General features: G+C 49.3%; 4 protein-coding genes across 8 annotated transcripts; 1 reads left to right on the forward strand and 3 right to left on the reverse strand.

Annotated features, from left to right (window-relative positions):
* Positions 1-748: 748 nt before the first annotated feature.
* FVEG_14983 (hypothetical protein) lies at positions 749-913 on the reverse strand (the record flags this gene model as incomplete). Its single annotated transcript, XM_018904060.1, has 1 exon — positions 749-913. One exon carries the CDS (start codon positions 911-913, stop codon positions 749-751), a length of 165 nt encoding a protein of 54 aa, XP_018745391.1.
* A 499-nt stretch (positions 914-1,412) lies between these two features.
* FVEG_14982 (hypothetical protein) lies at positions 1,413-4,466 on the reverse strand. 4 transcript variants are annotated; one of them, XM_018904059.1, is made up of 4 exons: positions 4,129-4,466; positions 3,951-4,034; positions 3,136-3,891; positions 2,200-3,078 (listed from the first exon to the last, which is right to left on the reverse strand). In XM_018904059.1, the coding sequence occupies exons 3-4, from the start codon at positions 3,141-3,143 to the stop codon at positions 2,727-2,729; spliced, it is 360 nt and encodes a 119-aa protein (XP_018745390.1). In that variant the 5' UTR covers positions 3,144-3,891; positions 3,951-4,034; positions 4,129-4,466; the 3' UTR covers positions 2,200-2,726. The 4 variants fall into 4 exon arrangements, with proteins under 4 accessions (XP_018745387.1, XP_018745388.1, XP_018745390.1 ...); XM_018904058.1 differs by having other exon boundaries at positions 3,136-4,034; XM_018904056.1 differs by having other exon boundaries at positions 1,413-4,034.
* A 137-nt stretch (positions 4,467-4,603) lies between these two features.
* On the reverse strand, positions 4,604-6,812 carry FVEG_02127 (5'-methylthioadenosine phosphorylase). Its single transcript, XM_018889279.1, has 3 exons — positions 6,619-6,812; positions 6,055-6,546; positions 4,604-5,995 (listed from the first exon to the last, which is right to left on the reverse strand). The coding sequence occupies exons 1-3, from the start codon at positions 6,644-6,646 to the stop codon at positions 5,592-5,594; spliced, it is 924 nt and encodes a 307-aa protein (XP_018745386.1). The 5' UTR covers positions 6,647-6,812; the 3' UTR covers positions 4,604-5,591.
* A 607-nt stretch (positions 6,813-7,419) lies between these two features.
* Positions 7,420-10,989, forward strand: FVEG_02126 (hypothetical protein). 2 transcript variants are annotated; one of them, XM_018889277.1, is made up of 3 exons: positions 7,420-7,886; positions 7,939-8,333; positions 8,387-10,989. In XM_018889277.1, the coding sequence occupies exons 1-3, from the start codon at positions 7,522-7,524 to the stop codon at positions 10,639-10,641; spliced, it is 3,015 nt and encodes a 1,004-aa protein (XP_018745384.1). In that variant the 5' UTR covers positions 7,420-7,521; the 3' UTR covers positions 10,642-10,989. The 2 variants fall into 2 exon arrangements, with proteins under 2 accessions (XP_018745384.1, XP_018745385.1); XM_018889278.1 differs by having other exon boundaries at positions 7,420-8,333.
* Positions 10,990-11,302: the final 313 nt, after the last annotated feature.

Here is an 11,302-nt window from a genome sequence, read left to right on the forward strand (position 1 = left end):
GTGGTTCGTCTTGAAACGGAGGTGTGCTGCAAGAGTGAGATGCAGAAAAATAGCCCGCCGCTATTGCAAGGGTTCGACTGCACTAAACTGACACTAAACTAGACTGAACTGAACTGAACTAAACTAAATTGAACTCATGAGCTGGAAGCCTTCCACTACCTGGCAATATACCCCCGGCTTCTATAAGATGATATGTGAACTCGGAAGCTAATTCTTGATCACGGTGAACTCTGGACCCTGTGGCCGCCTCGAGCATCGAACTTAAGCTTCAACGTTCTTGATGGGACTCGTTTGTCTGTACGTAAATCTTGGCCAAGGTAGACATCACTAAGAGCAAGGAAGGGAACTCCCGTGGTGCTAAAATGGTTTCCTTTTCTTCCCGCGGTCCGCCGAGACCTAATTGGGGCCTCTGGATTGATTGATTTTGACTTGCAAGGTATTTCTTATAGCAAGAAGATATTAATGCATGAGTAGGCTCTACATATGTAAGACAGGTAGTAAGCATCTGGCAACGCGGCGCGAGTGGCCGGTGATATTCATCGGCCATTAGCTGTCCACTTCACAACAGACTTGTATCCTCCCACTACGGTTTTCGTCACCTTGTTTCTATTCCCGTCACTGGCGGTTCGATTCATATCGCTTCTGCTTCGGCTCACAGATTAACAGCGCAAGATTACACAATAGAACGTCCAACCATCATCATGGGTTCTGGTTAGTGACGTTATAGGCATTCCACCTCTCTACGATCTTAGCCGCCGACTGACAAACTCAATTCAGACACCTTCGCCTTCAGACGCAGGTCATGGTGGAAAGGCTCAACCGTCTTGTTATCAGCCGGGTGTAGTTGCCGCCTAACACGGCAAGATAGCGCAAATTGGTCATTATGCACTGCCTCTGACGAGAGCTCGATCATGTCCGATGACAGGATAGAGCCTTGCATGATGATGAACGCTATCGATAACACTAAGAGAGCGCCTCCCTCACCTTAGTACTATGTAAGCGGGGTGGACTGATAGATTTCGATCGACAGGTTTCCCCGTGGGTGCACACACCCTTCTGTAGCAACGGAGGGTCACTCACAATCATAACACCGCTTTACAGCCTTATGCATAGCAGGGCCGTGCCCTGTCAGATCATAAGAAACATGGTGCTCTGCTACTTGAGCACCGAGAGTTGGGCCGAGAGTAATGCAAAATCGGCTTGGTAGTGCTCGCTGGTCTTCCAAAGCGACAAAACTGATGCCTTGTATAAAGCGGAAGGCAGATATGTTCTGGTTAGAAGACAGGGTATTTTAGATGCTCACCCGCATCACATCCTGGGCTGTGTCTACCTAGTCAGCAAGCAGCCCGACAGATCGCGATTGGGGTTTGTCACCCGTCTTGGGGTATATGAGGTGTGGTAACACAACAGGATCCTCTCTAATGGTATTGTCTACCTGCACAGCTGTTGTCTCTAGACTCCACCGGACCTCAGGGCCGAAAGGCTGTGGCTGTCCCCAAGCCTTGACTGATTTGCCACCTCCCAAGATACTGGTTAGGGCTATCTATAGTTAGTTTCTTCTTAATCACTGGTTTATCACCAACAATACCATCTCATGTGATGCCTTTCAGGACGCTATTCCGTGCTATCACCTCGATAGTTGCCTTTTGAATGCAGACGAGGTCTTTGTTGGGCGGTAACGCATTGGTCAAGCGAGAAACCAGGGCATGGACAGGGAATAGCACACAACGCACGCACACATACATACATACATACAACACACAACATGAACAACAAGCTATGAAATCACTGATAGCCTAACTGAGATGGGTATGTCACAATGCTCGATATACCGACCAATTCCATGCATTTTTGGGACATACAACTCTTTTTTAACGCACTTTTGTAGGTCCATTTTCTTTCCACCACAGAGAGGTCATGTCGTCCAAAGTTGAAGCTGTCAGGTTGAGAGAGCCTCAAAAAAGCAAAACAAGCATGGAGAGAACCACAATTCATGCCACGGCATGTGGAGTAGCGAGCAATTAACCTTTCCTTTTCCCGGTTACCGCTGAAAATCAGTTCTGATGGTGGTGATGATGCTGATCATATCAGGCCATCCTTGTCCTTGAGCTCTTTAACTGCTCAATAAACGAGACAAGACACGGCACGGTTAAAGACCAATATGCGGTCGGAGTTATATCCAATGCAATGTAATGTAATGTCGTGTCGTGTCATACAGTCATGCCATGATACTCTACGTTTGAGATATATTGGACGCCAAGACCTCAATTCACAGTCGTGGCTCCCCAAAAGGACCTAACACGGAAACAGCAGGAGCAGTTGATCGTGCCTGCTGGATCGCTAGCCGAGGCCAATTACGAGGCCGCGGTTCCCTTAAGCGTGATCCGGGATCCAAGACATTTCCACAAACATCCTCCATCCATCCTTGCACAACCTTAGTCAACTACCAGGTTTAACACTATTGCCGGCTCGCTTACGCTGTCATTCGACCGGAAAACAACCCGCCGGCCTTTGTTGAGCCTCGGGGGCTTTAGTGATGCAGTTCTGTCAGTTATGATGGGCAAATGAGAAGCCAGCATCGTCACAGTGCAATGGATTTTTCAGTACTCGACGATACTTGACAAGCAAGCCACAGCACTATCGCTTATTAGCCTCGCAAGTTCCCTGCACGTTGGTTCTCCAGATATCCAGAGAGTGAGACGTTGTTGGCGCTCCGTATATTGTTTCTAAATGATCCGCTGCACCCTGGCTTGTCTTATGTGCAGCCGACAACGTCTTGCATGTTTTCTGTCTTGATGAGTATTGATGTTCCTTCTCCTTTCTGCTTCCAGTCTGTCACATGCCACGTGGGATGAACATAGGACTGATACCCACCCAGGAAGAAACGCGTGTTGATGCCCGTTGATCATTAACTCAGCTGCTATTCCGTGCGGTGTACGTTGTACGACAGAGCTCACAATTGTTGAGGTCTCGGATGCTTCAAAAACACACTGAGGCGAAGAGAGCGCGGATATCGGACCTTCATAGAAAGCCAACCGTTGGCAAAAAGAAGGCTTGCACTCGCTGGCGTTGCAGCCACTGCAATACACGTCAACCTTATGTTCTGCTGCGAGACCGGTAGATGGAAATCCACACAAGAGCATAATCTCTGCGGGCCCATGCTTTGACAGCGCTTGGTAACGCAGCTCCAAGGCGTAGGTGAGTAACGACGCATTATTGAGTCAGTGACGGCCAAGCTGGAGCCAAGGATTGGACGCATAAAGGTGCAGTGTTGTGTGTGCACGCGAGTCAAGGTATAGTCGTTGGCTTCGCCGCCATTCTGATTTTCGCATAATCACCTCTCCCCTGTTAAGTCATCGTCATGTATGGAGTTACATCAACACTAAAGCCGAGAGACTATAGAGATGTGCGCAGGACAACGCTGTTCGTGCCTAAGAGCTCAAGATCGGGCGAAGTGGTCGCTTGAGCGATAATACTTGAAACAGCGGCTGAAAGAAGAAGAAGAAGAAGAAAAGGCACACGACACAAAAGTAAATATGACATGCCGTGGTGATTTCTGTGGATAACATGGGGTGTTGGCTCGTTTCAGCTATCCTTCTGCATATTACGGATAGTCTCTACTCCGTATGCTGTGGATTCTGATTCTATGCCTGGGAATGACTTGGTAGATACCATAAGCCACCCGTCAGCCAATACCCAGTCCATCGCTAGTGTGCTATTAGAGTCCTTTACAGCTCTCAAGCATTGCCAAACTCGAATCTTTCTAGTTTCAAATGCTCCGCTCTCCCGCGCCGAAAGCCTGTGCTTGCGCCGTGACCACGGAGTCGACGTGGACGGGACCTATCGCACCCCGGACCTGTCAACACGGGGACCGGCGTGTTTCGGGTCGGCCTGCAAGTTCAGTTGATCTTCTTCAATAACGTCGTCTTTAGGGATGGCTTGTCCCATACTCCTCTCAGCCAGCTTTTCGAGACTGCCGCCAGCTACGCCTACCAAAAATGGATGTAAGGAGGTGATGGCTAGGTACCGAGTCTCTGATGACGGATAACAGAACGTTCGTTAGACAAAGAGGAAGTTGATTCTGACGAATAGCCGGATATGCTGGACAGGCATCTGATGTATACTGACTTTGCACTGATTCACATTGCCTCGATCAACCAAACTCATATATCGCAACATTGTAAATGGTAGCTGTCTCACTGGGACCACCTATCATATAGCAGCTCAATTGGGCTGAGGACATCGTCTGGAATACGCATTCAGGCTTGATTTTGAACCCCTGCAAAAGTGCTCTGATGTCCGCAGCTTCAACATATCTCAGGCATTCGATTCCTCAAGGAACAAATGGTTAGTGCAAAAGAGAAAACAACTGAGACAACAGAAGCACAGGGGGTCGCGGAGTCGGAATCAGCATTGCATACGCTGCCACAGAATTGTGTTTGGATCCCGGCCTAGAAGAATCTACTTGATCGAACGAACATCTCTCAAAATGCAGCCGAGCGGCGTCTGCGTTTAAAGGACGCGCATCGAAGAGGGTGTGGTAGCAGCTACGCCCCTGTCGCTGTGCAAAGTCCATGGATTCGGTCATATCTGCACACGGCAGCACGCAGGTAAGACGATTGAATTATCATTCAAGTAACACACCTAATTATTGCATCACTAAGTACAAGGGTTGCCGTCAACATTCAAGGGTTAAGAGTGTGAATAAGATCTTCTGTTATAACTAACAAGACATCTTCAGGGACGTTCGTTGTACAGCGACCACCCGTGCTGCGAGACTAATGTGAGCTGCAAGAAATGTCAGGTAGCATTTGACTAGGGCCCTGGCAAAATCTGCCTTTAGGGCGGGCCGTTGCCGATTTACATATGATTCACGAACATGGATACAAGGCACAGGAACGACGCTTGAAAAGCTAGTATTTGTGGTCCTGTGAGCTTTACAGCTCATATCCTGAATCGTTCTTACAGTACGGCTCGGGCCTCAATGCTTCACAGCGAAAACGCCAGGCATGAGAAGCATCAATGCATGCGACGTTGTGGGCTGGACAGACAACGTGAGAGCCGCTTTTGCCACATCAACGGGCATATGCAGGGCCTGAGGAAACAAAAGAGAAAATACGACATCAGAGCGTGACGCCAGAAATCGACTGCCACAAAAAAAAAGCCATCCTCAGCCATGAGCCTCGGGTGTGGACGATGCAGCAACGAACCCTTGTCAGGGACCAGGGGTCATTCAACACCATGGACTATTGTGTCGTGGCCCGGTGACGTCCTGAGCGTACTTTACTGTCCTATCAAAAAAAGGAAAAAGGTCTGATCGACAGCAATTGGACCTGTGCTCTTAATAGCTCACGTTATTCTGACCTCAATTGGGTCTTTGTGCCCATTGGCGAGTGCATGATTCGAAATAACCTCATCGACGAGCAAGCAGACGCATGGAATTCGGACTCTTATCGATGACCGATGATTATTCCGCCGCTTTACAATAACGCCTCTATCACAGCAAAAGCCAATCCGTCTTTGTGTACGTAAGTACTTTGGTTTACCCTCGAATATCCGTCTCTTTCTGTTTCTGACTAGGCACCTTGAGTTTATCCCTCCCAGAAGCCAGGGAAAAGGTACTCGACCTTCTTCATGGCCTCGGGATCACGGCCAGCTGGCTTGGTCATGAATTTGACGGCTCCTTGAGAGGCGCCAGCCCAGTGCTTTGCTTGAACCAGGTCGCTGTTCTCGAGCTCAGCAAGTCGATCCAAGACACCCGCTACGAGTCGCTTGGCATTTTCGTTGTTAGCCTTCATGTACTTGATGACCAGCTCAACATTAACATCCTCAAATGAATGCCAGCAATCATAATCGGTGGCCATGGCAATCACCTGGTAGGCCAGTTCGGCCTCGCGGGCAAGCTTGGCTTCAGGAAGGGTCGACATGTTGATAACAGATCCTCCCCAAGATCGATACATGTTGGACTCGGCGCGAGTTGAGAACTGTGGTCCTTCTAGATTGTTTGTCAGAGGATGGTCAGGTAAATTGGCACTGCTTCAACAGGTCTCTTACCCATGACAATGACCGTGCCCTTCTCGTGCAATATGACGCCGTCACCTTTCATATGAGCTGCACAAGCCTTGACCACCTTGGCAAGGCCTGCATCGAAAGGGTCGGCGAAGCCAACGTGTCCAACTACACCACCCTCAAAGAAGGTAAAAGGACGGATGCCCTTTGTGCGATCAATGACCTGGTCCGGGACGACAAAGTCCATAGGCTTGATCTCCTCTTGCAAAGAACCGACGGCGGAGAAGGCAATGACGGATCTAACACCGATATGTCGTAGAGCAGCGATGTTTGCGCGGTTCGGGACCTCGTGAGGAGCAAACTGATGGTGAACACCGTGGCGAGCAAGGAAAGCGACGTAGCTACCTTTGTGGGAGAGTATCTGGATCGGCGAGGCCGGGGGTCCCCAAGGTGTAATAGGGTTGAGAGCAGCGACGGGCTCGAAGCCTTCGAGCTGACCGAGACCAGTACCGCCAATTACGGCGATATGGACAGGCTCTATGAGGGTGATGTGAGAATCAGTATTGCGCCTATATTGACTGATATGGACAGAGAAGGTGGTCTACACACTGTCGAACGTAGTGGGGAGGTCACCCATATTGACGAATTGAAGCCGAGATTAGTTGGAGCAAGGACTTGGAACGTTGATGAGAATGAGAGGTTATCGTCGTCGCGAGGAAATATTTCTTGGTCCTCAGCGCAACTTGGAACTAACGTTAGTTGGGCGCCTTATTAGCTACCCCACCGCCATGACCAAGCTTAGGTTACGTGCTTGGGCAGAGAGAGGTGGGATGGAGGGGTCGTGGACCCTTGGGAGCTCTACCATTGGCTGGTTGGCACATTTGAAGATACCAAATTTTTTGGCATGAGATTGTTATCGTTGTAAAGTATTATTATAAAGATCATAAATAAGGTAGGTAAGTAGGGAGGCAACTATGGTAGAGAATACTTACCGTGTCGTGTTTATAGACTTGTGATAAGCTGTTACAGTCATCATAAGGGCTTACTAAGGCTCGACGTGACACACTATCTCGAAATGATGTATTATCATCTCATAGTGCTTTCTGCTCTGTGCTGTGTACACTGTAAATATTTTGTCATTCTCTGCCCAGTCTTGGGAGTAGCTATCAAAAGTTATTCTAGAGCTATACATCTCAAGTACTTCAATAGATTATTTTACGCCTTTGTTCCTATTTCGAGGTTTTGTTCTATCAAGACAGCTTGTGTTACCTTTTGGTTTGGCCGGGCTGAATTCTTTTACGTCTAAGGTAGGTAGTGAACATTTCACTCTACCAACATTGACCCTACCAAGGTATTGATAATTTAGTGATAGGGCTGAATCAGTTTTGTTTTAAGTCTGTCCCCCGTTAATATTATCATCTTTTATGTTATGTAGCCTCGAAATTCACAGCCTCATACTTATTTACCTTCCATCCTCCTCACCTTTTCTACCTCTCTATCTTTCTCTCTCTTATGCTGACCAAGCCGGCCAAAATTTTCCGACCTACTAAGGTACCTAACTTAGCTCCGCCAAAATTTAGCCCACCACAACCTCACCCATCAAATAGTCTGGCAGCCACAACTTGTCGGCGACTGTATACGGATGCCATGACGAGAAATGATAAAATGACCCGACTTCTCGACAACGTCAATTTGCTGAACGAGGCTCACGAGAATGGACCTGATGAAACTATCGAGGAGCGATGCTTCGCTGCTGCCCTCGTCTGCCTTGAAGGCCACTACACTCAGTCTCCTCCCATGGGCCCTCAGACAGCAGCTAAAGTGAGCTCTATGATCACAAAAACATTGGAGAAAACACACACAATACGCAAGGCTCGGTAAGCCTCAGCCTCGCTCTTCATGCGGGCCTTATCACTGACGAGCGTGCAGCGAGGCCATCTCAAGAAATGTGGCGATTTGGATCTGGCTCACAAGAATTTTTGCAGCCGCCATACCGAGCCTCACCACACGATCTGTAGGGCCGCTGTCGAGCCTAAACGATCCGGAGAAGGGCGTCACCCCTCAGGAGAGCACTGCCTTGATTGTCATGAACCATGCGACAATTAAGGAGGATATAGCGACTCTCATCAAGCTTATGCACATTGCCAGGAATCTCCTCGTGAATGCTGAGCCCGAGGTGCCGCAAGACATCTGCGCGGCGGTTCACTTTGATCAAATGGTATATCAGACCATCATTCTCTGTGTCAACGTAACGAGCAAGGGCTACGACGGAGAGATTCTCGATGAGAACCAGAGATTAAAACTCGGTGATGTCACAGAGCTATGTAGGTATCCGCGGTGTCGAGACGCATACTCCCACACTGACGAAAGAATCTAGACAAAAAGCTGCTGGTAACGTCGTTACAGCAAGCCCACAACTGGACTGCAAAACACGACAGGAACAAAATGTCGTTCTGGTTTGACGTCCTATTTGATGATGACGGCGCACTTTCGGGTCCCGAGGATAGTCTAGGCGATGGCTCAGGCTTCCGGCCAGACGTGGCAAAGCGGCAGGTCCAGCATTGGCTCGATAGGAACTCCAAGCTATGTGACACTGCCAGGAAGCTGCTCAAAGATTACGCCCAGAACCAAGCCTCAAAACCGCCCGGCAACCTCGCCCCGATTAGACCTCTGGCTTGGAACTGGCTCCCGGACGGCTCTGTGGATGTTCCTGGAGATGTTGCCAACACCGAGGACAAGATCAACCCAGTGTGGAAGCCCGATGAGACGGACAAATTCGAACAAGATCGTGCATATGGGCGCGTCTCGAGAGAAGTTGATACCTGGTGGCTGAACGCCCGTGACCCTAATTACGAAGAATGGCTAGTCCTGATGCCATCTGTCGAGTTTGCCCAGAGCCGCCTGGAACATTGTCGCAATAACCTCGTGCATCGATACGCGCACTCTTGTGGAACAGACCACTCTCCGCCGCCAGGTGTTGTTGAGGAGGAAGAACTCTCGGAACACGAGCATTGCCATCACTGTGAACATGATGATCATGAGCATGATCATGAGCACCATCTCGATCATCACCACGACCATGACCACGAGTGTAACCATGACCATGACGACCACGATCATGATCACGACCACGACCATGGCCACGAAGATGACCAGGAGTGCGTATGCCAATGTGATCATGACCATGATCATGATCACCACCATCACCATCATGATCATGATCACGAGTATGCTCACGACTACGTGGAGGATATCATGGATGAAGAAGACGCAGACGATGACGAATCTTATGGAGAGGGGCCACTCACCGGTCTGCTAACTGAGGTGCCCAACATCTTGGATCCCAAACAAATCGAGGCTCTGCACATGATTGTAAAGTCATGTATTCTGGACAACGCCGGTTCAGGGTTGACTCGAGCAGGCGAGAACCTCCAGAAGACCCGGTGTCGCATGTTCCTGGCCCTCGACTGCGGAAAGAGTCTTCTCAGAGAGATGCTAGTCTTCATTGCTGTCTGGGAGAAGGATGAGCAGTCTCTCATCTTCCAGGTCACTACTCAGATTGTGGAGGCCCTTCATCACAGCGCTCTGATTCCATACGCCTGGAACTCGCTGCGTATTCCCAAGGATATCATCTCGCCCGCTCAGACTGTCCTTCTGCGACTTGTCAACCACATGTTCAGAGCTCGCATAAACAACAACTCAGCTTCTCAGGAGACAAAGGACAATTCCCGTGACATTAAGCTTGTTCACTTTTTCTTGAGTTTCTTTCGAAGCCGTATCGTCCCCGAATGTGCCGCCCTCATGCATCTTCAAGCTCAAATTCGGGAGGAGAACTGTGACCCTTCCGAGTTTCCAGTGGACAGTTGGGATATGGAACGTGCCAAGGATGGTCTGGCTCAGTATCTTGACTTTCTCACGACCGTTGCTGAGATGCTGGACACTCGAGCCAAGCTGATCGAGTGGGAGGCCATCTACGATCTTATCACGATATTGACTGGATTGGAGGCTGGAGTGCCCAAAAAGCCTCTTATTGAGCTCCCCAAGCGGTCGCCTCGGAATGACAGTGACGGCAACCCTATGGTCGAGAGACCATACGCTGCTACAGATGACGGAATCCCCCCATCGCCGCCACCACCTCCTCTACAGGAGCCAGCGCATAAGTTCCCCTGGTCCGGGATCAAAGGACAAATCTTTACCATCATCGCCACTCTCTTACAGCCACCTCAAGGTCAGAGCAGCCCCGGAAACCCTGACGTGCAGATGCAGATGGTCAAGTATAACGGAATCGTGCCTCTCCTCAACTGCTGCGCCTACGATGACCACAACCCATATGCCAAGGAGCGAGTGACGATTTGTCTCAAGTGGCTGCTGGACGGCTGCGAGGCTGCCAACAACTTCTTCCGTGAACTTGTCAATCTCTCACCACCGCCTAACCTTCGGCCTGCCCCTGGCGGTACCACCGTGTCAACGATAAGGGTTGATGGCATCCAGGGCGAAGTCAAGGTGCAGGTCCGCTCAAGTACGTCTGCACCAGGCGAACAGGATACTAATGACATTGTGGACGGAGCTGGCAGGATTGATCTCAGCCAACCCAGTGGACGAGGCAGCATTGAAGATGATTTCATGGCATAAGTAAATGCCTATATATCTATCTGTCATGGGAAATAACATGGTACGGAGTTCAGCATAGCGTAGGGTGTCTTGAAACTAGGTACTGGATAAAGGGTTGGACTTTGGTATTTGTGAAACTTCTCAATCAGAGGAGTTTAACTCGAGGCATGAGATATTGGACCGAGGTTCTGTTTTCTACATACGGCTGGAGTTTGGGCAAATACGTAAAAGTTGTGCTTATTAGGAATATCTGGGTTTGGACCTGCATAGGATCACAAGGAGCAAAAGCCAAGCTCTTCGTTTGTTAGTCTTTTATCATGTTGAGCGAGTATTACCAAGAATACCAAGCACAGTTCAGATGAAACATAGCATATCCCCATCTAATCATGACGGGTATGGCAGAAGCCTCTAGATAGATCATCGGCAAGTAAAACACTGTTCGTGCTTAGATAGGCAGCATCTCACTCCCACCATGAGAAGCTTTCTAAGCTAAGGATATCCACTATCTGAGCAGTCAAAGGTTCCTCAAGTAATTACATCGAGTGCTATTCCTACCAAGCCCGAAAAGCACAGTCAGTCTCTGCAGAGTTCAAGATCCGGGGCCGTGATCTACCGAGGATACTTATCTAGGTGTCTCTACAAGGGGCGAACATCCTTGGATTCATGCTAATGAACTTGAAGG

This window comes from Fusarium verticillioides, chromosome 6 (genome assembly GCF_000149555.1).
Source record: "Fusarium verticillioides 7600 chromosome 6, whole genome shotgun sequence".
Lineage (NCBI taxonomy): Eukaryota > Fungi > Ascomycota > Sordariomycetes > Hypocreales > Nectriaceae > Fusarium > Fusarium verticillioides.

Coding starts and splice junctions, on each gene's coding strand:
- FVEG_14982 (XM_018904056.1), bottom strand. CDS start 3,143: ATGCTCTTGTGTGGATTTCCATCTACCGGTCTCGCAGCAGAACATAAG.
- FVEG_02127 (XM_018889279.1), bottom strand. CDS start 6,646: ATGGGTGACCTCCCCACTACGTTCGACA. Junction 6,547..6,618: donor CCTCCCCACTACGTTCGACA/GTGTGTAGACCA, acceptor TCACCCTCATAG/AGCCTGTCCATATCGCCGTA. Junction 5,996..6,054: donor GGGCACGGTCATTGTCATGG/GTAAGAGACCTG, acceptor CAAACAATCTAG/AAGGACCACAGTTCTCAACT.
- FVEG_02126 (XM_018889277.1), top strand. CDS start 7,522: ATGCTGACCAAGCCGGCCAAAATTTTCCGACCTACTAAGGTACCTAAC. Junction 7,887..7,938: donor CACACAATACGCAAGGCTCG/GTAAGCCTCAGC, acceptor ACGAGCGTGCAG/CGAGGCCATCTCAAGAAATG. Junction 8,334..8,386: donor CGGTGATGTCACAGAGCTAT/GTAGGTATCCGC, acceptor GAAAGAATCTAG/ACAAAAAGCTGCTGGTAACG.